The 26,325-nt window shown below is 60.7% G+C and overlaps 2 protein-coding genes across 6 annotated transcripts; both read left to right on the forward strand.

Moving 5' to 3' along the window:
- Window positions 1–53: 53 nt before the first annotated feature.
- ECSIT (ECSIT signaling integrator) lies at window positions 54–7,712 on the forward strand. 3 transcript variants are annotated; one of them, XM_065575931.1, is made up of 8 exons: window positions 54–76; window positions 2,288–2,517; window positions 3,106–3,532; window positions 3,740–3,963; window positions 4,401–4,458; window positions 5,123–5,271; window positions 6,053–6,155; window positions 7,092–7,712. In XM_065575931.1, exons 2-8 carry the CDS (start codon window positions 2,404–2,406, stop codon window positions 7,310–7,312), a joined length of 1,296 nt encoding a protein of 431 aa, XP_065432003.1. In that variant the 5' UTR covers window positions 54–76; window positions 2,288–2,403; the 3' UTR covers window positions 7,313–7,712. The 3 variants fall into 3 exon arrangements, with proteins under 3 accessions (XP_065432003.1, XP_005281403.2, XP_065432002.1); XM_005281346.4 differs by lacking the exon at window positions 54–76 and adding an exon at window positions 1,448–1,570; XM_065575930.1 differs by lacking the exon at window positions 54–76 and adding an exon at window positions 1,561–1,719.
- Window positions 7,713–8,908: 1,196 nt separating this feature from the next.
- ZNF653 (zinc finger protein 653) lies at window positions 8,909–23,997 on the forward strand. 3 transcript variants are annotated; one of them, XM_065576580.1, is made up of 10 exons: window positions 9,219–9,359; window positions 11,090–11,181; window positions 13,876–13,919; window positions 17,896–18,111; window positions 18,471–19,061; window positions 20,206–20,374; window positions 20,712–20,823; window positions 21,777–21,891; window positions 22,600–22,699; window positions 23,304–23,997. In XM_065576580.1, the coding sequence occupies exons 2-10, from the start codon at window positions 11,150–11,152 to the stop codon at window positions 23,479–23,481; spliced, it is 1,557 nt and encodes a 518-aa protein (XP_065432652.1). In that variant the 5' UTR covers window positions 9,219–9,359; window positions 11,090–11,149; the 3' UTR covers window positions 23,482–23,997. The 3 variants fall into 3 exon arrangements, with proteins under 3 accessions (XP_065432650.1, XP_065432651.1, XP_065432652.1); XM_065576578.1 differs by lacking the exon at window positions 11,090–11,181 and having other exon boundaries at window positions 8,909–9,359; XM_065576579.1 differs by lacking the exon at window positions 11,090–11,181 and having other exon boundaries at window positions 8,910–9,221.
- The last annotated feature ends 2,328 nt before the right edge of the window (window positions 23,998–26,325 follow it).

Here is a 26,325-nt window from a genome sequence, read left to right on the forward strand (position 1 = left end):
GGGGCCAGACACGCCCCCCCTCCGCCTTTCCCCGCCCCACCCCGCGGTGGGAGCCGGCCAGGTGGCAGGTCCGGAGGTGAGGGACGAGCCAGCGCCGCCGTGGGGGTGGCTCGGAAAGAAATAGGACGCCTGGGTGCGGTCCCTGCCTGGGGGGAGGGGTTGGAGCAGGAGGCGGGAGCCAGGACTCCTGGGTCTATTCTTGGCTCCGAGAGGAGCAGGGCGGTGGGGGGGGGGGGGGGTCTAGTGGTTAGGGCCAGGGCTCCTGGGTTTCTAGTCTCACTTCTCATACTGCCTCCTTGTGTGACCATGAACAAGTCACTTCCGCTCCCCGTGCCTCAGTTTCTCCCTTTGAACCATAGTTACAATACACCCATCTCCTGGGGCAATGTACAATGCTTTACAGAGGGATGCTGCTGCTTTCGTCTGTTGCCACAGCCCCACGGTTACAGACACGCCTTTCAGGCTGAAGCCTGTTACAAAGCGATATACAAAATAAAGGCAGGGATCCCGTAATCCACTATTGAAATTCGGCTACTTCTGGGGTGGGATCCAGGGGTGGTTTAAACAGAGATCCCTCATCCAGCGCGGAGGTGCAGTCACCCAGGGGTGGACCGCAGCAGCTGTTTATAGCAGGAGTCCCTCTGGAGCAATGCCCAGGTGGTGACCTCCCGAGGGGGGGTCTGGTAAAGCAGGGCTGGGGCAAGGAAAGCCAGGGCACCCTCTGGGCCAGCGAGGAGATGGAGGAGGAGGGGGTCCCTGGGCTAGGCCTCAGGAGAGGTGGGTTCAGTTCCCGGCTCTGCCACAGAATCCCTGAGTGACCTTGGGTGCGTCACTGCCCTGCCCTGTGACTCAGTTTCCCCAGCTGTAAAATGGGATCATTGACCCTGCCTTTCGTTGTGGGGCAGGGACTGTGTCTATACAGCGCCTGACATAATGAGGGGGCCGTGATCTGGGGGGGGGGGGGGGTTGAGGCGAGAATATTAAAGAAAAGAACTCCATGCTTGGGCTGCGGGGGCTGTCAAACCTCCCGGCTGCAGGCCAGTCCTCCCACCCGGAGTCGGGGGGGGGGGACACAACATGGTTCGTACCTGGCTCTGCCCCATGGGACCCCCACCTGGGACAAGGTGCCCCCTGTTCTGTAACCAGCCAGGGAATCCCGCCGGTCCGGGCACGTCTGAGGCGGGGTGCCAAGGGCTTGGCAGCTCCGGGGCACTGGCTGATTCGTCCTCGCCCCAGCCCCAGCCAGGGAAACCGAGGCACAGACAAAGGAAGGGACTTGGCTAAAATCTGAGGGGATGGGGGGGGGGAGCCACGAATAGAACCCAGGAGTCCGGGCCCTCTGCGGGGGGGTGGGTGGGATTCAGGGGCGCGCCCCCTGCCCGGGAGAGGGGGAGGCAAGTGGGCCCACGTGTCCGGCTCTACCCCAGGGGCTCCCCGCCCCGGTGGGGTGATTTTGTGGGGGGGGCCTGGGAGTGGGCGGGGTTTAGAAGGAGCGCGTGTGATTAGCCCCGCCCCCTGACCCGGCAGGGATTAGAGGGGGGGCGGTGCGCAAATGGCGGCGCCCAGTGGGGTGAGGCCGGCTGGGGTCGGATATGGCGGGGAGGCTTGGGGTGCCAGGGGACATGCCCAGACGGGGAGGGGGGAGATGAGAGCTGGGGGTGGAGGTGGGGGGTGGAGATGGGGTTTCGGGGGGCTGGGGGATTGCCCAGCTGGGAGGAGGTGAGAGTTGGGGATGGAGGTGGGGGGTGGAGATGGGGTTTCGGGGGGCTGGGGGATTGCCCATGTGGAGGGGGTGAGAGTTGGGGATGGAGGTGGGGGGTGGAGATGGGGTTTCGGGGAGCTGGGGGATTGCCCATGTGGAGGGGGTGGGAGGTAGGGTGCCATGGGGATGCTCGTGTGGACGGGATGTGGGGCATGGAAGTGTGCCATAGGATCCATGGGGGGCTGGAGGTGTGGGGTGGAGATGGGGTTTTGGGGGGCTGGGGGCATGGCCATGTGGGGTGTCGGGAGGTGCAGTGTCTGGGAAGTGTATGTGTGAGATGAGGGGATGGCGGTGCTGGGGGTCTGGAGGCCTCCCCTCCCCGTGGGGGATATATGGGAGTTTGGGGGGAGAGGGGGTTGAACTTGTTTGTGGGGGACACAGACAATGTGTGTGTGGATGCATATGGGGCACCATGAATGGGGGGGCGCCTGAACAGGTGGTGGGGAGCTCTCCCCTCCCCCCAGTAGATTTCCTGTCCCCGTGTGCTACGGTAAATCTCTAAGTTACGTCTCTGTCTGTTTCAAGCAAACCCTGGAGGCCAGGCATGGCTGAGCCTGTCCCGTCCTCCCCGTGATTCTGAATCTCCCAGTTCTCCTTCCTCGCCAGCCTCCGCCCCGTGCCGGGGGGACAAACTCCCCACCATGAACTGTGTGCGGAAGCTGCTCCTGGCCCGAGAGTTCTCCGCCGGACGAGGCGTCCTGCGGCAAGCCGCTCCAGGGAGGGATCTCCCATGGCTGCAGGGAAGCAGTGCCCAGGTACCAGCCGTCCTTCAGCGGGGCAGCAGGCCGGGCACCACGTGAAAGACAAAGTCCACGTGGGCCCGGCCCCGAGCAGCTCCCAGTCCAAAGGAAACCGGCTCAGGGCAGATGGGCAGCTCTGTGGAGTAAGCCCCAGGGAGGGGATTGTGCATCTTTAAAAACCTCTCTTCCTTCGTATTGTTTGGTTGCCCAACATTTGCTGCCCAGAGGGATCTGATTTCGAGAGGGGCTGAGGACCCACCACCGCTCCCGTTTGTCGTAATCCGAGGGGCGGGGAAAGAGGGGCAGCAGGCACCTGTTCATACGAGTGGTATCGCAGTGGATCGGTCCGGTGGACAGGAGGGGCTGCTGGGAAGTAGTCTGAGACCTAGCGGTTTCATTGCACACAGGCTGCTAAGCAGCTGTCAGATGGTACCAGTCACTGCTGGCCTGCGACCTGGCATCCAGTGCCCGTGAGCAAGGGGAATGGAATGGCGCTGTAGAGTGTGGGACTGATATCTAGGGCCTTGCCCCACTGAGAGGGCTCTAATCACCAGGTAACATGACAGCTGCTAAAGGCCCCGTTTGTATCCAATTCTCTGTTAGCGCTTCTGGCTGGTGCCTGTGCGGAGCATCCGGAGCAGCGCTGCCCTGAGCCGTTTCGAGCTCGTCCCCTCGGCAAGGGGGGACAAGGAGAAAGACAGGGGGCCCCGTGATGGGTCCCTGGTGCCCTTAGACGAGCTCTTCGAGCTGGCCCACGAGGGAGACAGGAACAAGGCCGCCTTCAGCCGAGCGCTGGAGCTCTTCTGCCAGAGAGACGTCCGGCGGCGAGGTCACGTCGAGTTCATCAACATCGCCCTCAGGAAGATGCCGGAGTTTGGGGTGGAGCGGGAGCTCGACGTCTATAACAAGATCCTGGACGTCTTCCCCAAGGAAGTGTTCGTGCCCCGCAACTACATCCAGAGGATGTTCAACCACTACCCGAGGCAGCAGGAATGTGGGATCCGCGTCTTGGAGCAGATGGAGAGCTATGGTAGGGGTGGGGGGTGCCTAAACACCCATAGCAGCAGTGTGGGCTAGTGGTTAGGGCTGGGAGGAGTGGGAGTCAGGACTCCTGGGTTCTCCCCCCAGGACTCCCCGTCTGAACTGGGCAAGTCGCTTAACCCCTCTGTCCCTTAGCCTCTGCGGTGAGGGCCGGTGAATGCGTCTCTTACCCGCCTCTCCTCCCTCGTATGCGCAGGCATCACGCCCAACAAGCAGACGAAATTCCTGCTGCTCCAGATCTTTGGCGAGAAGAGCCATCCCGTTCGCAAATACCGGCGGCTCATGTACTGGTTCCCCAAATTCAAGCATGTCAACCCCTACCCGGTCCCGGCGGCCCTCCCCCGAGACCCCGTTGACCTCGCCAGGATCAGCCTGCAGCGGATCGCCGCGGACCTGAGCGCCAAGGTCACGGTCTATCAGGTAACGAAAGGCGCTCGGCTGTAGCGCGTTGCCTGTCGCCATGGGAGTGACCGACTCTCGTGCACTGGGGTGTGAGCGCCGCGGGGGAAGGGACGCTAACGCGCCAGGGCCTCTTGCCGCACAGCGGTGGAGTCCCAGAAAGAGCAGCCGGCTGCCGCTGCTGGAGGCAAAGCTCGCTCTGGTCAGCTCGAACGACCCCTAGCACAGCCCGATGCAGAGGAGAAGGTGCTTGCAGCAACCGGGGCACGGAGCACCCTCTAGACTATTCTATGCGCCAAGGAGTTTACTCCTCTGTTACCTGGGTCCCCAGCTCGGGCAGGGGGCCCGGCCTCTTGGGTTGAACAGCCTGCTGGGCTGTATTGAACTGGGGCAGTGGGTCAGGGATCCCACGTACGTGAAGGATGCTGTCTCTAACGAAGGTGTCTTCATCCCCGCAGATGCCTCTGGTGGATATTTCGGATGCCGGAAAAGAGATCACCCAACCGCACATCGTAGGTACGGGATGCCCCAGACAACCTTGCCTTTGACTGGCCGGTGCTGGATTACGTGGGAGCGAAAAGTCTCTAGCCCGTTGTCTGTCGCCTTTGGAGCCTTAGCTAGAGGGGACGTCAGCACAGAGAGCATACGGTCCTTCGAGCTGCTGGCTGGAAGCAGCCCACGTGGCTCGCAATTTCTAAGCCCCACGCAACCCTGGACAGACTCGGGGGGGGGGGGGGCGGGGGGGGCGGGGGGGGCGTTCGGGTTGGGTATGGGGGCGTCTCTCTAGCCCCATTGACATGGATTTGCTCACCTTCCTTATAGCCTCGCCTCTAACCCTTCCTTCCCCCGTTAAATAATGACTCTGCTCCAGCACTGAGGAGCCCAGTGTCTTTAGAGACGCTAACGAGCTACGCCTCTCTGTAGAGCATCGCATCCCGCTCTTGCATCTGGGGTAACAGACGCGCAGCTTGGGAGTCCTGGCTGTCAATCACAAGCCCAGCTCCTAGGTAGGAATCGCAGCCGGGTGCTGTACACGGCTCCTGCTCCGGAGAGCTTCCCCACCTGCGGTGCTTTGGCTTGGTGTGACGGCCGTTCAGCGCAGAGCCATCGGATTGTGTTCGTTCTCTCCCCGGCTGGCTAATCCTTGATTTGTGGCGTGTGTGGTTTCCCCTCCCTTTAGGAATCCAGAGCCCCGATCAGCAGGAGCTCCTGGCTCATCACAATCCGGCCAGGCCCGTGTTTGTCGAGGGCCCCTTCCCCTTGTGGCTGAAGAAGACGTGTGTTTATTATTATGTACTCCGGGGAGAGCTGCTACCGCCTGAGGAAAAGGTAAAGAAGGGTCTTGCCTCCCTGCGCAGGGCTGGGGCTGTCAGCAGCGTGCTGTGGGCTCTGGGGAGGAGGGTCTGTATTTCCAGGCTGTTTTCCTGCATTGCGAACTCCATGGAGTTGGTGCTGGTTTGGTGACTGACATGAGTCACTCTGGAAATGCTGTAAGTCTTGTGGAGGAGGGGCAGGGGCTGGCTCATGGGGTGTGGGGAATGGGCTATGGGGGCTTTTCCCCTATAGGGGGCGCTGTCTCTGACCCAGACCCCAGCATGGGGACTGGCTGGCTCAGGGGAGTCAAGAGACAAATATGGGGCTTTCCCCTCTCGGGGGGCACCAGTTCTATTCCCTCCTGCTTTGGTGGAGACCAATAATTACCTCCACCTGACAGCCATTCATGGGCCTGCACATAATGAGTTTGCCAGGTCTCAGCTCATTGCTAGCTGGGGTGGGGAACATATTGTCGAAACCACCAGCACAATCTGCAGTGGCCAGGCCCTTCCCCAACAGCCTCACTGCAGAGGCCGAGATCCCCCTCTTCCACCTAGGGGGTCTGTTCAGGGCGGGCTCAGGGATTTCGGGCAGGAAGTTCGCTCTGCAGATACACTGGACTGCCATTCTCTGGAAATCCAGGGGCCGCACAAGCTGAAGAGTGGCCTTGTCTTGTCCAAGGAGGGCAGAGAGATGCTTGTGGCTCAGGGGTGCTGGTTAGCCAGTGGGTAAGGTAGAGGTGTTTGGAGGGGTACTTATTCCCCCTGTATAAATATCTTTCACCCCTCCCCCTTAGGAAGAGGTGATTGACTCCGAGAGGAACTTCTTCTACCCCATGCACCTCGACCTGGACCTGGATCGGGGCCCGTGGGACGACGAGGAGTTTGACGTGGATGAAGGTAACACACGTGGGGCTGGGCTGCTGAGGTGGGGGCGCATTTAGAGCAAATCAAATCTACTGGGACGGTCGGGCAACAGAGAGCCAGAGCAGCTGGCAGTGAAACAGAAATAGATCCCAGAAATAGATCCATCCCTCTGGAGGCTGTTCCAGAGGCTAACGGATATCTCTGTCTTCATTCGCCCTAAACCTACTGCCTCTGAATGCCTAACTCCACCCCTTAACCAAAGCCACTCCCCCTTGGTATAAGCTTCCAAGGCTTGTAATATTTTGCTGTCAACCTCTAAGTGGCCAATTCAAATCCAGGCCTGATCAGCATTGGATGAAGGTTACTGTCACAGTTAAGTCCCTATCCTAATCCAGAGCTTCTGAGAGAGGTCTGCAAGGACTGTATAAACTAGCCCTGGCACAATTTACAAGAGCGATCACAGGATAATAAGAATGATCTTTTCCCTCCCCCTCTTATCTCTATATCTGATCCCCCAAGAAAGAAAGTATTAAGGTCACTTAGATCAGCAAATACTTTTCTTCCCTACCTGAATACGTTAAATCAGAACTCCTCTGCAGCAGGATACAGTAGTGACTTCTGTTCTAAGCGGCTGTGTGGCAGCTGTTGTGTTCTGCCCCAGAGGTGGCCGCATTTCAATGCCGGGTGAAAAAAATAGTTCCTGGATGTGTGGACTTTGCACCGGGGACCTGAAGTCCTTGACAGACAAGCCGCCTCCCTCCTGAGGGTGGAGGATTATTGTTGTTCGGTGAATTGACAGTTTTCTTGTGGAGGGAGGGGCAGAGGTGAGATTAGGACCCCAAGAATCCTGATTTCCAGTCACCCTGCTGTCACTACTGGAGTCCACTGCTCCATTGTACTGTATGCAAAGTGTTGTGGGGTTTGTTAATATTGACGCTGCTTCTGTTCTTTCTGTCCTGTCCCCTGCAGCGGTGGAAGGCCCCATCTTTGCCATGTGCATGGCCGGGGCAGGAGATCAGGCCACTTTGGCCAAGTGGATTTTGGGCCTGCAGCAAACCAATCCCATTTTGAGTCAGACGCCGGTTGTGTTCCACCTCACGCCGGGGCCCCGAGAGCTCCAGGCGGGCTCGGACTCGGAGAGCGGCGAGGAGGAGATCCCGCAAAGTTGGCACGCGAAGCAAGAACTTTAAACCTGTCTCCGTTTCGTCTCCTTCCTTGGGGATTGTTTAGCTGCATGCGGCTCCCTCCCTGCCTTGCTGATCGAGCAGATGGGCCAGAGGGAATCTGCTTCAGCAGCCACCGTGGCATAGGAACGGATCCGTCCTTTCAATCAGTCTAAGCCACTTTTAGTAGAGTCCCATGTAATGGGGGTGCTGTGAATATCTGCCTCCCCCCCATGCCCATGCTTCCTTCGCTCTAGCATTAAGGACTGTACTGGGTATGGGGTGAATGCGCTTAGTTGCTAGACAATTTGGTGTAGTAGCCTCACGTTTGGACCTGATCATTGTTCTGGATGGTCTCTGATCGCGGCAGTGGGAGCCCAGAGCCTCCTGAGTTGTAATCCCAGCTCCTATTAAACCAATGCCCCTGGCCGTGGAGCAGCGACGTTATTAAAAAGCCTTCAGCACTTTCCGAAGAAGGCAGGGAACGAGTCCTGTCCTGGCCCTGCTGGTCCTTCTCCATGGAATGGGGGCAGGTCAACATTACAACATGGCTTTGTGCAGTGGGGGGCGCCTAGGAGAGCCTGCCTCAGTTCCCTATACGTTCTGCTGAAGCCGCTCTGAAAACTAGCCAGGAGCTGGCCTGACGGGGTGTTCAGACTCTGCTCTGGCTGAGGGGACTGGGAGGGTGCTGCTGCTGATGATCACAGAGCAGCTACTTGCTGGGGGGGGGGGGGGGTGTCGTGATTGGTCTGAGCTGCATCCACCCAGCTCGTCAGCTAGTCAAGTCCAGCTGGGCATGGGAACCGCATGGGTGGAGGGGCTGTGTGCTGGCTGGGCCCTGGTGGTGGGGGTTCTCCTGTGCGGGGGAGCATGGTGGGTGGACTGTCCAAGCCCTGGCTGGGTCTAGGGATGGGGGGTGTGTGTGCGCGCGCCTGTCCATCCTGGGGGCTGGGTGTAAGCATGTGGGATCATGGTGGATAGAGCAGCCATGTGCTGGTTGGGCCATGGGGGGACCTGTCCTGGGGGGGTGGGCCCAAGCGTGCAGGGGAGGGGGGTGGGTGGAGTGGTTGGGCTGGCTGGCAGGGGTGTGTGTTGGCCTGTCTGTCCGGAGGTTTGGGTGGAATGGTTGTGTATGGGCTGGGGCCTGTCCTGTGGGGGTGGGCCCAGGCGGAGGGGGAACGTGATGGGTGGAGGGGGTGGGTGCTAGCTGGGCCCTGGTGGTTGGGGTTGGTCCTGTGGGGCTGGGCCCTAGGAGGGGCTGGGTGGAGGGGGCGGGTGTCTGCCCGGGGGGGGTTGCCCCTGGGGGCGGTTGGGGGTCTGGCTGCGCAGGGGCTGCCCTCCCTGGGGGGGTCACAGACAGGCACCCACGGCTGGGGCGCATGCGCAAGGGATCTCGCGGGGGGGGGGGAATGGAGGGAGACAATCTCAAGCGCATGCGCATCAAGAGCTCAGGCGCTCGTATCACTGTGGGCATGTTGAGGGCGGAGCCTAGCTGGAGAGGGGCTCCTGCGCCCTGAACCAATCTCCCGGCGCAGGCGCAGTGCGGACCCAACCGGCGCTGGGTGCGCATGCGTAGGGCTCAATCAGCTGAGCACGCGCGCCGCCGGCGGATGCGACTTTTCTCGCGGAGCAGCTAAGGGGCGGAAACAGGAAGCGGGTCGCGGGCCGGTGACGTCACTGCCCCTGCGCCGGGCTCCTCCGAGACCCCCGACAACGGGCTGCGCGGCGCGGCCGGCTGGCTGGGGATGAGCGAGGCGCAGCGGGGCCCGGCCCCGGCCCAGCCGGCCCCGGCCGCGGAGGAGGAGGAGGCCGAGGAGGAGGAGGCGGGGCCCGGCGCGGGGGAGGCGGAGGCCGGGGCCGGCGGCCGCAAGGCCCGGGGGCGGCCCCGCCTGACCGAGTCCGACCGGGCCCGGCGCCGCCTCGAGTCCCGCAAGAAGTACGACGTGCGGCGGGTGTACCTGGGCGAGGCGCACGGGCCCTGGGTGGATCTGCGGCGCCGCAGCGGCTGGAGCGACGCCAAGCTGGCGGCCTATCTGCTGGGGCTGGAGCGGGGGCAGCGCGCGGGGCGCCGCGGGTGAGAGCCGGGCCCCCCGCCCCCCTCGCCGGGCCGGGCCCCCAAACTCCTCCCCGGCCCCCCATCCCCCTCCCCGGGCCGGGCCCCCCATCCCCCTCCCCGGGCCGGGCCCCCCATCCCCCTCCCCGGGCCGGGCCCCCCATCCCTGTACACCCCCTATCTGCTGGGGCTGGAGCGGGGGCAGCGCGCGGGGCGCCGCGGGTGAGAGCCGGGCCCCCAGCCCCCCTCCCCGGGCCGGGCCCCCCACTCCCCTCCCCGGGCCCCCAAACTCCTCCCCGGACCCCCACCCCCCTCCCCGGGCCGGGCCCCCCACCCCCCTCCCCGGGCCGGGCCCCCAAACTCCTCCCCGGCCCCCCATCCCCCTCCCCGGGCCGGGCCCCCCATCCCCCTCCCCGGGCCGGGCCCCCCATCCCCGTGCGGGCTGGGCCCCCCATCCCTGTACACCCCCTATCTGCTGGAGCGGGGGCAGCGCGCGGGGCGCCGCGGGTGAGAGCCGGGCCCCCCACCCCCCTCCCCGGGCCGGGCCCCCAAACTCCTCTCCGGACCCCCAACCCTCCCCGGGCCCCCCATCCTCCCTCCCCGGGCCGGGCCCCCAAACTCCTCCCCGGACCCCCATCCCCCTCCCCGGGCCCCCCATCCCTGTACACCCCCTATCTGCTGGGGCTGGAGCGGGGGCAGCGCGCGGGGCGCCGCGGGTGAGAGCCGGGCCCCCCGCCCCCCTCGCCGGGCCGGGCCCCCAAACTCCTCCCCGGCCCCCCAAACTCCTCCCCGGCCCCCCATCCCCCTCCCCGGGCCGGGCCCCCCATCCCCCTCCCCGGGCCGGGCCCCCCATCCCTGTACACCCCCTATCTGCTGGGGCTGGAGCGGGGGCAGCGCGCGGGGCGCCGCGGGTGAGAGCCGGGCCCCCAGCCCCCCTCCCCGGGCCGGGCCCCCAACCCCCCTCCCCGGGCCCCCAAACTCCTCCCCGGACCCCCATCCCCCTCCCCGGGCCCCCCCCTCCCCGGGCCCCCCATCCCTGTACACCCCCTATCTGCTGGAGCGGGGGCAGCGTGCGGGTGAGAGCCGGGTCCCCAACCCCCCTCCCCGGGCCCCCAAACTCGTCCCCTGATCCCCAGCCCCCGCCGGGCTGGGCCCCCCTTCCCCGTACATCCCCTACTGGCTGGGGCTGGAGCGGGAGCAGCGCGCGGGGCGCCGCGGGTGAGAGCCGGGCCCCCAGGCCCCCTCCCCGCCCCAGTGGCCTGTGCCCCCCTCCCCAGTACACCCCCTATCTGCTGGGGCTGGAGCGGGGGCAGCGCGCAGGGCGCTGTGGGTGAGAGCCGCGCCCCCCTTCCCCGTGCACCCCCTATCTGCTGGGGCTGGAGCGCGCGCAGCATGTGGGGCGCCGCGGGTGAGAGCCGCCCCCCCCCCAACCCTCTGCCCTGGACCACCTCTCCTTGTACACACCCTTCTGTCTGGAGCAGGGATAGTGCATAGGGTGCTGCAGGTGAGAGCCGGCCCCTACTGAGCCAGATTTCCCCCCCGTTCCCCATATATGCTGGGCCAGGCCCCTCAGTGATTCCTCCTCTTCTATCCCCATCCCTGTACTCGCCCCCCCACCATCTTGCTGGAGCATGGGCAGCAAGCGGGGTGCCACAGGTGAGAGCTGGGGGAGGTGGGAGATCAGACCCCTGAGTGAGCTGGGACCCCCCCCATCCCTTACCCCCCAATCCCATATACCATTTCCTTCCTAGACTGAGAGCCAGGACCACTTCACTTGGCTGGTACTACTCATTCCCTGACTGCATCATCATATGCCCCCTTCCTGTTGGGGCAGGGACAGCAAGTAAGGGGATGGACCCCTTTTTCCCTACCCCCATCCCCTTATATCTTCTTCCTGCTGGATCTGGAGCAGGGGCTGAAGAGGGAAGCCTGGGGGAGACCAGCACCCCTCACATGGGGTGTTAACCCCATTGCCCCCATAACATCTCTAGGGGACAGAACGCTCCTACAATGTGCTTTGACGGGGTAGTGAGCGGCTAGATGGGGTATCAAACGCCAGCCTCTCTACATGGGAGAGGATATCTTGCCCCTGCATGGATAGACACATTCCCTCTTCCCCACCCCCAATCTGTTCCCATCTCCATCACCAGTTGAGATGGAGCCAGTAGACTGAGAGGATGGGATGAGATCCAGGCCTCCACCTTCTCATTTGACAGCAAAATGTCTGATTATATGAACTAGTGGTTAGAGCAAGTGATATGGTGTCAAAACTCCTGGGTTTTGCCCCCAGATTTCTCAGAGACTCCCCCATGACCTTCTGCTCTAGTCACATTTTTACACCACCCCCATCACCATGGTATGCGAACACCGTGGTCAAGTCACCGCACACCTCTGTGCCTCAGTCCGTCCGTCCTCCTCCCCCCCCCCCCCCGTATGTAGGGGATAATATCACACACAGATGGTGGGGGAGTTGGACGTCTGAGATTTGGTGAAGCACTTTGTGACCCTTGGATTGAAAGGGCTCTAGAAAGGTGTTAAATGTGAAGAATCTTGCCTATACAGTTATGTCATTTTGGGGTGTGATTTTCACCAACATTTTTATACCAGCCAAAGCCGTAGCATAGATGCAGTTATACCAGCAAAACCATAGTGTTGGTACAGCTCATTTTGCTCTGGGTACTGGCCCGATCAGGCAATGCTCTTTCGCCGGGATAAACTGCTTGGTGCTAGGAGGTTTTGCCTATACAGCCGTATCGGCAAACCTTCCCTAGTGTAGACACGCCTAAGATACACGCCTCGTTCTGCTTTTGTCGTGACTGAATTCCAGTGATGAGCTGCTGTGGGTCTGCAAAGATGAGAACTATCTTAAAGCAGAACTGCTTACGCTCTCTGCCGCTCCCCTGGTGATTGTTAAATCACACTAGTGTCACAGCCTGCATCCCAGATCAGAGCACTGGTCCTTCTAACTCAGTGTGCCCTGCCAGCGATGTGCTGAATGCTTCAGGGGAAGAGATCTCATCAGGCAGTACTATACCGTGCAGGGAAATTACTCTCTGACCCCAGCTCCTACACGAGAACTAGTGTATTTCCCTTGTGATATTGTATCCTAGGTGCTGATCCTGCGACGGGAGAGACGTGGGCAGATTATCTGAGTTCTCGTGGTCCTGCATCAGTCATTGTGGGTCTGTGAAGGTGCAGAGATCCACCTTCATGCATTTCGCTGCAGGTTCACGGCCTCAGCGAGCATAACGGACTCTGGGGATTTTCACCTTCCTCTGCAGCATGGGGGGTGGCTCGCCTGTTGGTATCATCTGGGCGCGTCTGATCTGAACAATTCCCTGCCATCACAGGGGCATCGGTGGCACCTCGGTCTCCCCTGTTCTCTGCCCATGGCACAGTTTAGTCTCCTGAGGACTAAAATGCTTTAGTCTAACCAAAGTCACGGGGCTCAGTTTAGGGGTGTCTGTCGTGGCTTGTGATATACAAGAGATCAGATGAGATAATCTGGCCTTAAATTATTTATATAATAACGTGCACGCAGGGCCGGCTCCAGGCACCAGCCCACCAAGCATGTGCTTGGGGTGGCGCCTGGAGCGGGGCGGCACGGCGGGGCCCCGGCCGGGCTCGCTGCCCTCCCCCCGGCGCTCTGGCTGGTCGGGGAGAGCGGAGAGCCCCGGCCGGGCTTGCCGCCCTCCCCCCGGAGCTCTGGCTGGTTGGGGAGAGTGGAGAGCCCCGGCCGGGCTTGCCACCCTCCCCCCGGCGCTCCAGCCGGTCGGGGATTGCGGGCCTGCGGCCGGGCTCGGCACCCTCCCCTGCTGCGCTGGGGGAGGGGTGTGGCGGGTGGCTTTTTGGCCTAGGGTGGCAAAAAAGCCAGAGCCGGCCCTGCCTGCACGGGGAATTTCCCAGGTTAATTATACGCTGGAAGTAAACAGACTAAAGTGTTCTTCATGGCCTCACCGTATTAAGGGCATCGTCCTTCGGGTAGCATCTAGTCAGCTGGATTTCGTGGTCTGTCACGTTTAGATCAGCAATCCATGGCTGTGAGAATTTGGGAGCAAAGGGTTTAGATCGCTCACCGGTCACTGATCTAAGCCCTTTACATTATTTCTTTTGCAAAAGGGCATGAATGTGGGGGCTGGTTTTCAGACAGAGGAATAACCGATATAGGTTTGATGATGTAAGGGATGGATGCCGCTCCCTGTGTGTTCTAATAGAACAGAGCTCTTTGTGGTCTTAAAAAACAATAAATAAGTAGCCCTGCTCCTGTTATAAACCTTGGCAGTAAACCCTGCTGGGATTTCTTCTCTTGAGATCTGCGTCACATAAGGTGCAGGTACCATGACCCGGGGCAAGTCACTGAATCTGTGCCTCAGTTTCCCCATCTGTAAAAGCGGGGGGGGGGCGGGGGGGGGAGATAATAGCACAGCCCTGCCTCCTAAGCTAAATGGTTGAGATGTCCAGATATGACCGCATTGGGGGCTGTAGCAGATGCATAGACCCTGATGCTAAATCAGTGCTCTCTCTTTTTCTGTTGCAGGAAACCGTGGGAGCAAATCCCTAAAAAGCCAAAACGAAAGAAAAGTAAGTGAATTGTCCTGGGGGGATCCAGCTTGTGACAATGTCTGAATGTGGGCGCACAAAGAATGCGTCAAAGATCCGTGTCTGCACCCAGAAACCCGTTCTTACAATTCTCTGTGCTAGCACAGCCATCTGTCCAATCCCCCGCCAGGTGGCCTTTGTCTGTGTTTGTACAGCACCTAACACAATGGGGTCCTTCTCCATGACGGGAACCCTACTGCTACCGTAATACACCTAATAACGTACAGCACTTTACACAGTGGGGTCCTGCTCCATGACTAGGGAACCCTACTGCTACCGTAATACACCTAATACATAACGTACAGGCACCAGTACAATGTGGTGGGGGCACTGCCATAATACACCTAATACATAATGTACCGCACCTAGCAAAATGCAGTCCTGGGCCATACAGCAACTTGGTGCTGCTGTAATATACCTAATAAATTACATACAGCACCCACCATAATGGGGTCCTGGTCTGTGATTAGGGCTCATCGGGGCTGCCGTAATACACCTAAACAATAACATTCTGTGCCTAGCACAAATGGGTTCCGTGACTAGGGCTCCTAGACGCTACCGTAACATACCTAATAAATAATAATCTGCGTGACCCCATCTGCCCTGATGTGTAAGAATTGCTCACCCAGCTAGCCTGTCTCGTAGCTACACGAACGTAGGATCTCCTCTTCGCAAACGTACGCAGCGCTTTGCTGCAGTAGTGTGGGCCACAGGCTGATTTTTTCGAGGTCTGACCCCTGATGCTGACAGGTGGTAAAGGCTGGTGTTTTACTCTTGTCTTTACTGGGGGGACAACTAGTGCAGAAATAACTGGCGTGACATTGAGTGAAGGAGCTACAAGGCTACGTGCCCATTGAAGGCGTCCATAGAGCGCAGTGGAGTTTTCACGTCTATAACCCAAAACTGCAGTCCGGGCCCGGAGAGCTGGTGCTGCCCCGGGACTGTTCTGGAGGGATCCGGCTAGGGACAGTAGATCTAAAGCTGTTCGTGCTGGAAGGTTGGCTGGGCAGGCTCGGTGGCGGGCTGGAAGTCACTGAGCCCCGCTTGGCCCGTCTCTGAAGGAGGGAGATCGAGAGCTGTGCAGTTTTCTGTGGGTCTGAGCTTCAGATCTGAAACCTGCTCCTGGGGGTGAGGGTGGGCTACTGGTTAGAGCATGAGCCTTGGACCTGCAAGCCCTGGGTTCTGTTCCCAGCAATGTCCCCAGCTCCCTGGGTGACCTTGGGCAAGTCACTTTGCCTCTGTGCCCCTCAGTTTGTCATCTGTATAGACCTGCCCTGACCCAGGTGGCTAGCAAAGCTAAACCCATTAATGACCGGAGATGCTCAGATACCACGGTTACAGGGGTGTATACATACCTTAGGGTATGTCTACACTACCCGCCGGATTGGCGGGTAGTGATCGATCTATTGGGGATCGATGTATCACGTCTCGTCTAGATGCAATACATCGATCCCCGAACACTCTCCCCGTCGACTCCGGAACTCCACCAGGGCGAGAGGCGGAAGCGGAGTCGACGGGGGAACGGCGGCAGTCAATCCCGCGCCGCGAGGACGCGAAGTAAGTCGATCTAAGATACGTTGACTTCAGCTACGCTATTCTCGTAGCTTAAGTTGTGTATCTTAGATTCCCCCCAGCGTAGACCAGGCCTGTGACAGACGTTCAGTGCCCCCTGACATTGCCAAGGGGGTTTACCCCACTGCCTTAGTCATCATTTTCCCACCCCACTGTGCTCTCCCCAGAGGTGGCTGCATTCCCATTGTGGGGAAATGGCTATAGAAATGTAGGTTGTGGGCTGCCAAAGTTCATAGCACAGCCAGAGGAAATGGTGGGCCGGTGACACACAGGGCCAGAGCTGGCAAAGCAGGATGGAGATGTAGGACTCCTCAGACAGACCTCCCTCTGCCTGTGTGGAGGAGGAGGGTATTACAGGTGTTAGCAAAGCAGGGAGCCAACCTGCTGAGCGTTTATGGCTGTTCCGGCCTGGGCCCAGCATCCGAAGGAGACCTTTGCGGTTAGGGTGCAGCTCTGGTGTGAGCTCTCCGTGCCCTGGAAGGAGGCAGCGTTACAATGCGGCAGTAGAGGCCCCTCTCCTGGTAATGTTACAAACGGTCAAAGAGGCTCTATAGGAATGACAGAGAAGGCTTGTGACAGTAGGAGGGGTGCGGTCATGGCACTTCACTGCTCCATTGTTCTGAGCTCACACACAGAGACCAGCTGGGGAAAGAATTGTCCTTTCTCTGGGGGGCTGGGAGACCCAGCAGGGACAGGTCCTACTTCAGGTGTAACGTGCCGGGCCAGCAGCCACTGTCTTGGCAGTGCTATAGAATCACAGAAATGTGGGGCTGGAAGGGACCTCGAGAGCTCCTCAGGTCCAGCGCCCTGTGCTGAGGCAGGAGCAAATAAACTTCAGCCATCCCTGACCGGGGTTTGTCCAACCTAAAACCTCCAGTGTCGGGGATCCCGCAGCCTCCCTTGGACACCTGGTCCAGAGCTTAACTCCCCTTAGAGTTAGTTAAAAAGTTTTTCCTAATATCTAACCGAAATCTCCCTCGCTGCAGATGAAGCCCAGTACTTCCTGTCCTGCCTTCAGTGGCCATGGAGAACAATTGATCCCTGTCTACTTTGTAACAGCCCTTCACCTATTTGAAGACTTCAGGTCCCCCTCGGTTGACTTTTCTCAGGACTAAACATGGCCACGTTTTTAACCTTTCCCCATAGGTCAGGTCGTTGAAATCTTTGCTTGTTTTTGTGACTCTCTGGAGTCGCCAGTTTGTCCACATCCTTCCTAAAGTTCAGCGCCCAGAATTAGACACAAGACTCCAGCTGAGGCCTCACCAGCGCTGTGTCGAGCGGGACAGTGACCTCCTGCGTCTTACATGTGACGCTCCTGCTAATACAATGATATTAGCTGCTTTTGCAACTGCATCACATTGTTGACTTGTGTTCGATGTGAGATCCACTATAACACCGGCGCCTTCTCCGTGGTACTGCTGCCAAGCCAGTCGGTCCCGGGTTGTAGTTGTGCTTTTCATATTTCCTTTCTAAATGTGCTACTTTCCACGTGTCTCCGGAATGTTACGGTTTCGAAGCCTGTATTCCAAAGTGTTTGCAACCCCTCCCAGCTTGGTTCTAAGCAAACTCTCCCCTCCATTATCCAAATCATTCATGAAAATATTGAATAGAATCAGACCCAGGACTGACCTTTGCGGGACCCCCTAGACACGCCCTCCCAGTTTGACAGCCAGCCATTGATAACTCCTCATTGAGGGTGGTCTTTGAACCAGTTGTACACCCACCTTCTAGTGATTTCATCTAGACCACATTTCCCTAGAGTGCTTATGCAATTGTCAGTTGGGACTGTGTCAAAAGCCTCTGCAAAATCAGGATCTGTCATGTCTACTGCTTCCCCCCTACCCATGAGGCCCATAACCTTGGTATGATTTGGTCGTGTCTGCCCAGAGCCTGGTCTGCAAACTAAACAGGCTTCACCTGGAGGCCGCGTTGCTGCCCCTGGCTCCATCGGTGCATCTGTACAGAAAGCCATCTGAAATGTGTCCGAGTCCCGCAGTCCGCCTGTCCCAGCGTGTCCGTGGAACAGACAGCGAGTGAGAGTCAGTCTAGAAGCAGATTCCTCTCCTCCCAGTTCCAGAGTTCGCCCTCCTTGGGTCATGTCAGCACCCAAAGGCAGGGCTGAGGGGTGGTGGATGGCCGGAACTCCCCCACTACAACCTGGGCTGTACCAGCCGGGGGTCCCTGGAACTTAGGGTGCCAGGGTCGTTAGCAGGGGTAGTACACACACAGACTGTCCCATTGCTCACAAACGGTTGATCACTTGACAGAGTACTCTTCTGGCTAATGGTTTAACCCAATGGGGTGCTCCCCCCTGTCTTTCGCTAGCAAAGGGCACGCCCCTTTGGTTCCCTGTGGTCGGCTCACGTGCCTCTCTCCTCCCCCCAAGGAAGGAGGCGGAACGTCAACTGCCTGAAGAACATGGTGATCTGGTACGAGGACCACAAGAACCGCTGCCCCTACGAGCCACACCTGTCGGAGCTGGACCCCACCTTCGGGCTGTACACCACGGCCGTGTGGCAGTGTGAGGCCGGGCACCGCTACTTCCAGGATCTGCACTCCCCGCTGAAGCCGCTCAGCGACTCCGAGAACGAGAGTGACGATGGTGAGCGGGAGGGGAGCGGCCGGGATCCTAGTCTCCCAAGGCAGCCGGTGGGCAGGGGGGCGCTTACTGTAGCCTGTTGTATGGCGCTGCAGTGCATCCCACCCCAGAGGTGGCCGCATTTCAGCGTAAGGGGAGTGATCCCTAGGCCTGTGAGGCAGATGTTCAATTAGTATGGCTAAGTGAGATCCAGCTGGATGGGCGGTGATCGTTACGGTGCTCAGAGATGGGCACCTCAGCAGGCCATGAGCGCCCCCCCAGCCCTGAGGGTTGGGCAGGGTAACGCTAGGCTGTAGGAGCAGCCAGGGGAGGGTCCTGCCGTGGCTCTAATCCACGCCTGCTGATCGCTCTCCCCACTGCAGCTGGCAACGGCGTGGGGGCCGGAAGCTCGGACTCCTCCGAGGAGAGCTCCAGCTCGGGGTCGGAGGAGCAGCCCGAGAACCGTCAGGCCAAGGCCCAGCAGCGTCCGCCCCCGTCGGCCGTGGAAGGCGGGAGCAGCAGCGGCCTCATCACGCAGGACGGCATCCACATCCCGTTCGAGCACCACATCGAGAACCTGACGGCCGAGCAGGGCGCCGCCATGTGCCACAACCCGCCTCTCAACGGCCCGGAGAGCATGGAGACCGTGGTGTGCGTCCCCATGCCCGTTCAGGTGGGCTCGGGCCACGGGACTCTCTTTGAGAACGTGACGCAGGAGACTCTCGGGGAGGTGGTGGCCAGCTGCCCCGTGCAGGGCATGATGCAGGGCTCCCAGGTGATCATCATCGCCGGGCCCGGCTACGACGCCCTGACGGCGGAGGGCATTCAGCTCAACGTCACCAGCAGTGGGGGCGAGGAGATGCCCTGCGCCGTGATCGAGGGCGTCGCCGCCTACACCCAGACGGAGCCGGAGAACGTGCAGCCCAACAGTGGGGAACTGGTGGAGAGCGGGGAGTGCATTGAAACCAAAAAAGGTAGATGTGACCAGGCCTCGGGGGGGCTGCCCCCCTGCCCCCACCTAGGCCAGGGGAGCTTGGTCGGTACTGGGAGGGGAGACCTCCAAAGGGATCCGAGAGTGCCGTGAAAAATGCTGCCGTGAGTTCCATGGGGCCTTCTCCCAGGGTCACAGCACGGCACTAGGGGGCGCTGTGCTGCTGGGAGTGAGCTGGGGCGCTCAGTAAGGGATGCGCTCTCCTCTGGGTTAGTGCTGACTCCAGTCCCCCAATGTAGTGCGTGGGGGTGACTCCGTAGGGGGCGTTCTCACTGCATTAGTGACCCCGGTGCAGGATGAGGGGCTCCGTAGGGAGCACTGACCCCTGGACCTGATGTCCCAGCGTGGTGCTAGGGAGGGGGTCCGTAGGGGGCGCTGACCCCTGGACCTGATGTCCCAGCATGGTGCCAGAGAGGGGGTCCGTAGGGGGCGCTGTCCTTTGGATCTGATGTCCCGGCATGGTGCCAGGGAGGGGGTCCGTAGGGGGCGCTGTTCTTTGGATCTGATGTCCCGGCGTGGTGCCAGGGTGGGGGGATCGATAGGGGGCACTGACCCCTGGATCTGATGTCCCGGCGTGGTGACGGGGTGGGGGGGATCCATAGGGGGCGCTGACTCCTGGATCTGATGTCCCAGCGTGGTGACGGGGTGGGGGGGTTCGTAGGGGGCGCTGACCCCTGGATCTGATGTCCCAGTGTGGTGACGGGGTGGGGGGGATCCATAGGGGGCGCTGACTCCTGGATCTGATGTCCCAGCGTGGTGACGGGGTGGGGGGGATCCATAGGGGGCGCTGACCCCTGGATCTGATGTCCCAGTGTGGTGCCCACTCATGTGCCCCATTAAAAATCCCAGGTCACTTGACCTCCCGTTAAGTGTTAACCCTGATGTAACTGCATTTCGCCTCCGCCATCCGTAGGTTCAGCGGGCTACAGGACTCTCCCCTTCTTGCCCTGACCCCGTGTGCGGTGTTAAACAGCTGCTGTGCTCTGCAGCAGACCTAGCTACGTTTCAGTGGCCGGTGGCTCTTGCCTGCCTTTGGGATGGGGCCTGCGTGTTAACGGCTTCATGTTTGAAAAGCGTCCCCAGATTCTCGCCGCGCGGCCCTTCTGACACCTGTTTTGTGGTGGCAGAAAAAGACGACCTTTATGGGCTCAAAAAGGAGGAGCTGCAGCCCCCCCCGGAAATGGAGATGCCGGAAGAGCTGGAGCCGGCCCAAGAGAACACGGAGCCGGAGCCCGAGGAGATGGACGGCAGTGACATGTCGGCCATCATCTACGAGATTCCGAAGGAACCCGAGAAGTGAGTGTCGCGGCGAAGCGCTTAGCTGGCTTGGCAAGGTCTCTGACCCTGCCCGTGCCTCGGTTTCCCCACTCGGCCAGAGATCTGGCCGGCTGTGTCAGCGAGCCGCATAGCGTTTTCTTCCCTTTTCCGTGCGTTGCATTTGTTGCTCAAACCCTGAGGCAGCTCGGCTTCACTCCAGACGGGTAAACCTGGGGCTGTCTGCGTCCCCTCCCTCCCCAGGCCTCTGCCTTGGGAGCCTTCCGCTGCTTCCTCCACAGCAGCCGTCTCTCCCCAGCCAGGCGGGCAGCACGTTGCCTTCCCCTGCCTGCGGCTGACCCCTCCTTTCCCCGCGCAGGAGGCGGCGAAGCCGACGGGGCCGCGTGATGGATGCCGACGGCATGCTGGAAATGTTCCACTGCCCTTATGAAGGATGCAGCCAGGTCTACGTAGCACTTAGTAGCTTTCAGGTACGATTTGTGCGTGTCAGTTTCCCGCAGCCCTGTCCCTGGGGTGGGGTGTGAAGGGTGCTCCAAGGGGCTGAGAGCCTCGTTCTGGCCTCCCCCCGGAGACAGGGAAATGCTCGGGCCGGCTGGTGATTCTCTGCAGCGGGAGTTTGAGCAGTGATGCTGGGCGGTTACTTTCCCTTTGGTGCTGGTGAGTTTCACGTCCTGGTTGATGGGTCGCTAGGGCCTGCCTGGCGTGGCAGGTTTCCACCTCCGTCGAGGGGGTGGCGCTTACAGGCTGCGTTGGGAACGTGACAGCGCCCTGGAGATGTTTCTATTGCGTTTTCTCACAAAACCCGACCGTTGAGCCTGCTTGGCACTTGAGAGAAGGGACAGCGACGGAGCGTGACTCAGTGACGAGGGAGAGCCAGGTTTAATTCCCTGCTTTGCCACAGACTGTCTGGGGGACCTGGGGCAAGTCATTTAGCCATTCTTTGCCTCAGTTTCCCCACCTGCACAACAGGAAGAATAGCTCAGGGAATGAGGGCCAGATTAGTCCCGGTTCAGTGTCTAACCAAGGTTTTGATCTAGTCTTGGATGTCTGGACAATTAGGAAATCATTTAACGTCACAGCCTTGGCGCCCCATCTTGCTACTCCCTAGTGAATCCGTAAGCTACCCCTGCGCTGGCTTTGGGGACAGGTTGGTTCCAACGCTGTATCAACGGGGTGTCATCTTGGGGGAGGGAATCTCTGGGCGTAGATTGTGGGGTGAGGGAGTTTGTCGAGGTTGAGTTTGGAGAGTGGGGTAGCCCCAGCTGTGGTGGCCGAGGCGCCGTGTTGGGAGGGAGGGAGAGGGACGAGGTCTGATGTGGGAATTCCTGCCCGTTACTGGGGGGGTTGTAGCAGCCTCTGCTGTGACTGTGTGTGGTGGGAGTGTGGTCTAGCCCTCTGTCCCCGCCCCTCCTTGTCTCTCCAGAATCACGTCAACCTCGTCCACCGGAAAGGGAAAACAAAAGTCTGTCCCCACCCGGGCTGTGGCAAGAAGTTCTACCTGTCCAACCACCTCCGCAGACACATGATCATTCACTCAGGTGCATCCCCTGGGCTCTCTTCCCCGTGGCCTGCTGGCCTTTGTCCTGCACTGCGCTGTTCTGGTGAGACGCTGGCTCCCCCAGCACGTGTGGCTGGGGCCGTCCGGTCATGCGACGGCAGCCGCCGCTCCGCCTTCGCCACATGGCGCCTGGTTCTTGGGCACTCAGCTGCCTCTGCGTAGCCTTCGCTTCCCCCCGGACCCGTCCCGCTCCCTGCATGGCACCAGAGCACCCGGGAAGGGAACTGGGTCTGGTTCGGATTCCCCCCGGGATCAGCTGTCTCACTTTCAACACTTACATTATGGGGGGTGGAGAGAGAGTCAAAAATCCAGAACAAACAGAAGCGTTTGCTGGAAATCTTTCTGTAGAAGAGATCTGCTAATGCAGGAATCCTCAGGACACCCCCTTGACCCCCTGGCTGGGTTGTCCCCTGGGATTGATCCCGGTTTAAAAGCAGGGCTCTCTCCTGCCTGAGCTAAGGGACATCACTTTTTTAGCTGGCACCATTGGCAGTCTCAGACTTATGCGGGAGACAAAAGCCCTATGTGATGCCCCAGCTGGGTAGGCGTCACCCCTTTGGGCAGGCTAAGGCTCTGCTTGCTGTATGTGTCAGGCTGGGGGTGGGCAGAGGGGGACTCTGGATTCTCCTACTGAGGTCCCTTGACTGTGAATCGGGGATGCCCCCCCCCCGTTCTTTGTGCCCCGCAGGCGTCCGTGAATTTACCTGTGAAACCTGTGGGAAATCTTTCAAGCGGAAGAATCACCTGGAGGTGCATCGCCGGACACACACGGGAGAGACGCCCCTCCAGTACGTGCGGGGGGAGTTGGGGGGCTCAGGGGTGACCCATTTAGGAACCTGACCCAGGCTCATTCGAGCCCCTGGAGCGGAGCACCTCTGTGTGCCACCACATCTGGGGTGGAGCGCATCAGCAGGAGTCCAAGCCAGGGCGAGTGGGGTGGGGTGTGTGGATCTGCCCCTGTGGTGCCTGGGCCTGTTATTAGTGACGCTGCTTGAGATGAGGTTGCTTTGCCCCAACCGATCCTAATGCGCTTTTCAAAGGTGGTGGGGAGATTGCCCTTCTCGCCACTGAAATGCAGCTGCCTCTGGGGCGGGGTGTGGCAGCTGTTTATACGAGGATCCCTCGCCTGGTGCTGAGATGCAGACACCTCTGGGGTGTGGCACGGGGCTGTTAACAGCACCGAGTAATGCTGCCTGACAGTGAGACCAGGAAGTGAAAAATGCCACGTCCAGCTGAAAGTACGGGCAGTGGGGTGGGGTGTATTTAGCTCAGCAGAGGTAGGGAGCGCACTCCTGCAGAGAGAGCCCTCAGCTCGCTAGGGGTGTGCCGCAGTCAGGCCCTGGGACGGGCCCGAGGGGTGCAGCCTGCGTGACGCTGTCTGGCCCCCCCCAGGTGCGAGATCTGTGGGTACCAGTGCCGTCAGAGAGCGTCTCTCAACTGGCACATGAAGAAGCACACCTCGGAAGTTCAGTACAACTTCACCTGTGAGCACTGCGGCAAACGCTTCGAAAAGATGGACAGCGTCAAATTCCACAAGCTAAAGAGCCACCCGGATCACAAGGCCACGTGATCCCGGCTGGGGCCTCCTTCCGGAGCCTCGGACAGCTTTATTTATTTCCCCGCCGGGGGACCCTCTGCCGCCTCCCTTCCCCCACCCCGGACAATGGCAGCGTTGGCGGTGCCGGCTCCCACCTCGAGGGGTGAGATCACAGTGCCCTGGGGTGGCACGTGTCTTCCCCAGCCAGGAGAGGGGGTGCTGAGCCCGGAGCCGGCAGCATGCGTGTGAGTGTGTGTGTGATACGTCGTGGCCTCCACAGCAGGCAGCCCCCCTGATTCTGCCAGGGCGCGGCAGGGTGAGATTTTTTTTAGCTTGCTTTTAATGTCGAGGCCCTGGGGGCTCCGGTGGCGAGCGAACAGAGCGGGGACGTGCCCGTGCCCATCTGCAGAAGAGGGCGCGGCCTGGGAGAGCAAAATGCAGCAGATGTGGGTCCTTCCCCCATGCTAGGGGTCGGGGGGGGGGGCTTGGCAGCCACACCGCGATGGTGGTGAACAAAACGCCCAGACCATTAAACCGACACTACTTTTATCTGCCCGCCTCCTGGCATCTTCCTCCCCAGCGGGCGGTGTCCTTGGAGGGGGACGGGGACCGCTGCGTGCTGCCCTGCGCTCATACCAACCAGCCACGTGCCCGAGGCTGTTTGGCATGGGACCCGCAGTGTTATCTGCAGGCGAGGGCATGAATACCTGCACTGGCTGTTCCTCCGAGTTTGTGGGGCACGTGCCCTCCTGTGCGGGCTGGGCCCAGACCTCGCTGCTGGGGGTCGGGTCTCCAGCTTGTTCTCCAGCATCTCCTCTTTCCTGGAAAGCGAAGACGTGTCCAGCTGGCGTGGGGGTGAACAAACCCGTCAAAGCCCGGCCCAGTGCTCCCAGGCGCTCAGAGCAGGGAGCTGGCCTGGGCAGGTCACTGGGTTCCCGGTGCTTCACATGGCACTCCTGCTGCTCCCAGGTTGCCAGCAGCAGGGTGGCTGCTTCCCTGGGGGGAGGAGCCTGGCCCTGGCTCAGATAAACCTCCCTCTCCTCCTCCCCGGGGTGTGGCCCTGGCGCAGCTGTCCCTGCTACCTTGGAAATCTCTGCCCCAGGCTCCCAGCTAAGAGACAGTCCCGTTCTGCCTCAGTTTCTCCTCTCCGCCCTGAACCCCCTAGCGAGGGCAGTGATATTCTACAGGCAGGCTGTGCCCATGGGCCTAGCACGTGGGCTGATTAGCCGCTCGGAGCCCTGGCGGTCTGGGGCCTGGCGTGCAGCCGGCTTGTAAAGTACCCGCTCACGCTCGCCCGTTTGTCTCCCCAGCTCTCTACGGGCCCACGGGGGGCGGAACGGCCCAGCCCCTCTGGATTTTGTCCCCCAGTTCGGCCTAGTTGCCAGTACGCCAGTCTTGGCTCACTGGCCTCCGCTTCTGCACTATTGTTCAGCGCAGCCCAGGCGACCTTTGGGTTTGGACTGGCCCCCTTGGGCACCTTTCCCTGTCACCGGCTAGTGGCAGGACAGTGCAGGAACTTCCCCTCCCTTGGTGCAGGTGAGCTCACAATTCGGGTGGATTTGTAGGCCCAAGGAACAGGTCTAGTGGTTAGAGGGAGCCAGGGGCCAGGACTCCTGGGTTTTATCCTCAGAGCTGGGGGTGGGACCAGGGGCCAGGACTCTGGGGTTCTATCCCTGGCTCTGGGAAGGGAGGAGGGGTTAGCGATTGGAGCTGGGGGCACCAAGGGTCAGGACTCCTGGGTTCTGTCCCATTTCCATCTGCTCCTGGCTGCACTGTGCCCGTTCAAGGGCTGCACCGTGCCCTTTGCAGCTCTCCAGCAGGTGGCGATGGCCCCCCGTGCCCTGCCAGGCTCTGAATGTGGCGTTCAGGTGTCCAGCCAGGGACCCCTGCCCCTGGTATGCGGAGGTGGGAAGGTGGCTGGGGGGCGGTGCCCGGCTCCTGGGGTCCACTGGCTGCTGTCTGACATTACAGGGGGTCAGTTGCTCTAGGGGGCAGGGGCTGGGGTCAGAGTGTTGTAGGACAGGGGTTATGGGGCCCTCCCAACAGGCTATAAATTCTCCCCAGCCCGCCTGTGCCAGGAGATTAAAAGCCAGGGCTGGAGTTAGGGGGTAGCAAGCAGGCAACTGCCCCACGCCACAGGGGACCCCGCAAAGCTAAGTTCCTCGGGCTTCGTCTTCAGCCGCAGGCCCCCGTGAGTGTGAGGCCGGCCCTGCTCTCTGGTTTATTGCGAGGGACCCCCCCCTACCCCCCGAAACCTGCTCGCGGCCAGCCCTGCTCAATAACACGCCATCCAGCCAAGTCCTGGGAATAATGCAGGACCAGAGCTGTTCGGTGGTGCCAGTGCCCAGAGTGGGCACCCCCTCCCCTGCCCAGCCGTGGGGTGGGGAAGCACAGGGGGGCCCAGCCTGGCCCCATGTCCACCATGTTGGGTTGTGGGGGGAGTAAGATTGAGTTTGGGCAAGATCTGGGGGGGTGACAGTGACCTCCCCCCGTGGGCTCCCTGTGACTTGCCCACCCCACTCCCCCAGCACAGGCACTTATGGGGCAGGCTGGGAAACCCCCTGCTGCTGAGGTTTAGCCCTGAGCGTGAAACGGAGGCAGGTGGGGGTGGGGCTGGGAACCCGGACTCCTGGGTTCTATCCTTGGCTGGGGGAGGGATGCCAAGGGCAAGTCACCCGCCCGGTTCCCCAGCAGCTCTGGTGCTGTTCTTGATGCCAAGGTGACTCCCCTCCAGGGGCTGCTCTGGCCTGACCCTGCTTAACTCTCCCCCCAAGCGGCTCTGAGTGCAAAGAGCGACCTGCCCCCCACTCCCCAGCGCCCCCTCTCTGGGTGCCTGACGGGTGAGGCAGGGGCAACCAGGCGCCCTCCCTTGGCTAA

Source organism: Chrysemys picta, chromosome 22 (genome assembly GCF_011386835.1).
Source record: "Chrysemys picta bellii isolate R12L10 chromosome 22, ASM1138683v2, whole genome shotgun sequence".
Taxonomy (NCBI): domain Eukaryota; kingdom Metazoa; phylum Chordata; order Testudines; family Emydidae; genus Chrysemys; species Chrysemys picta.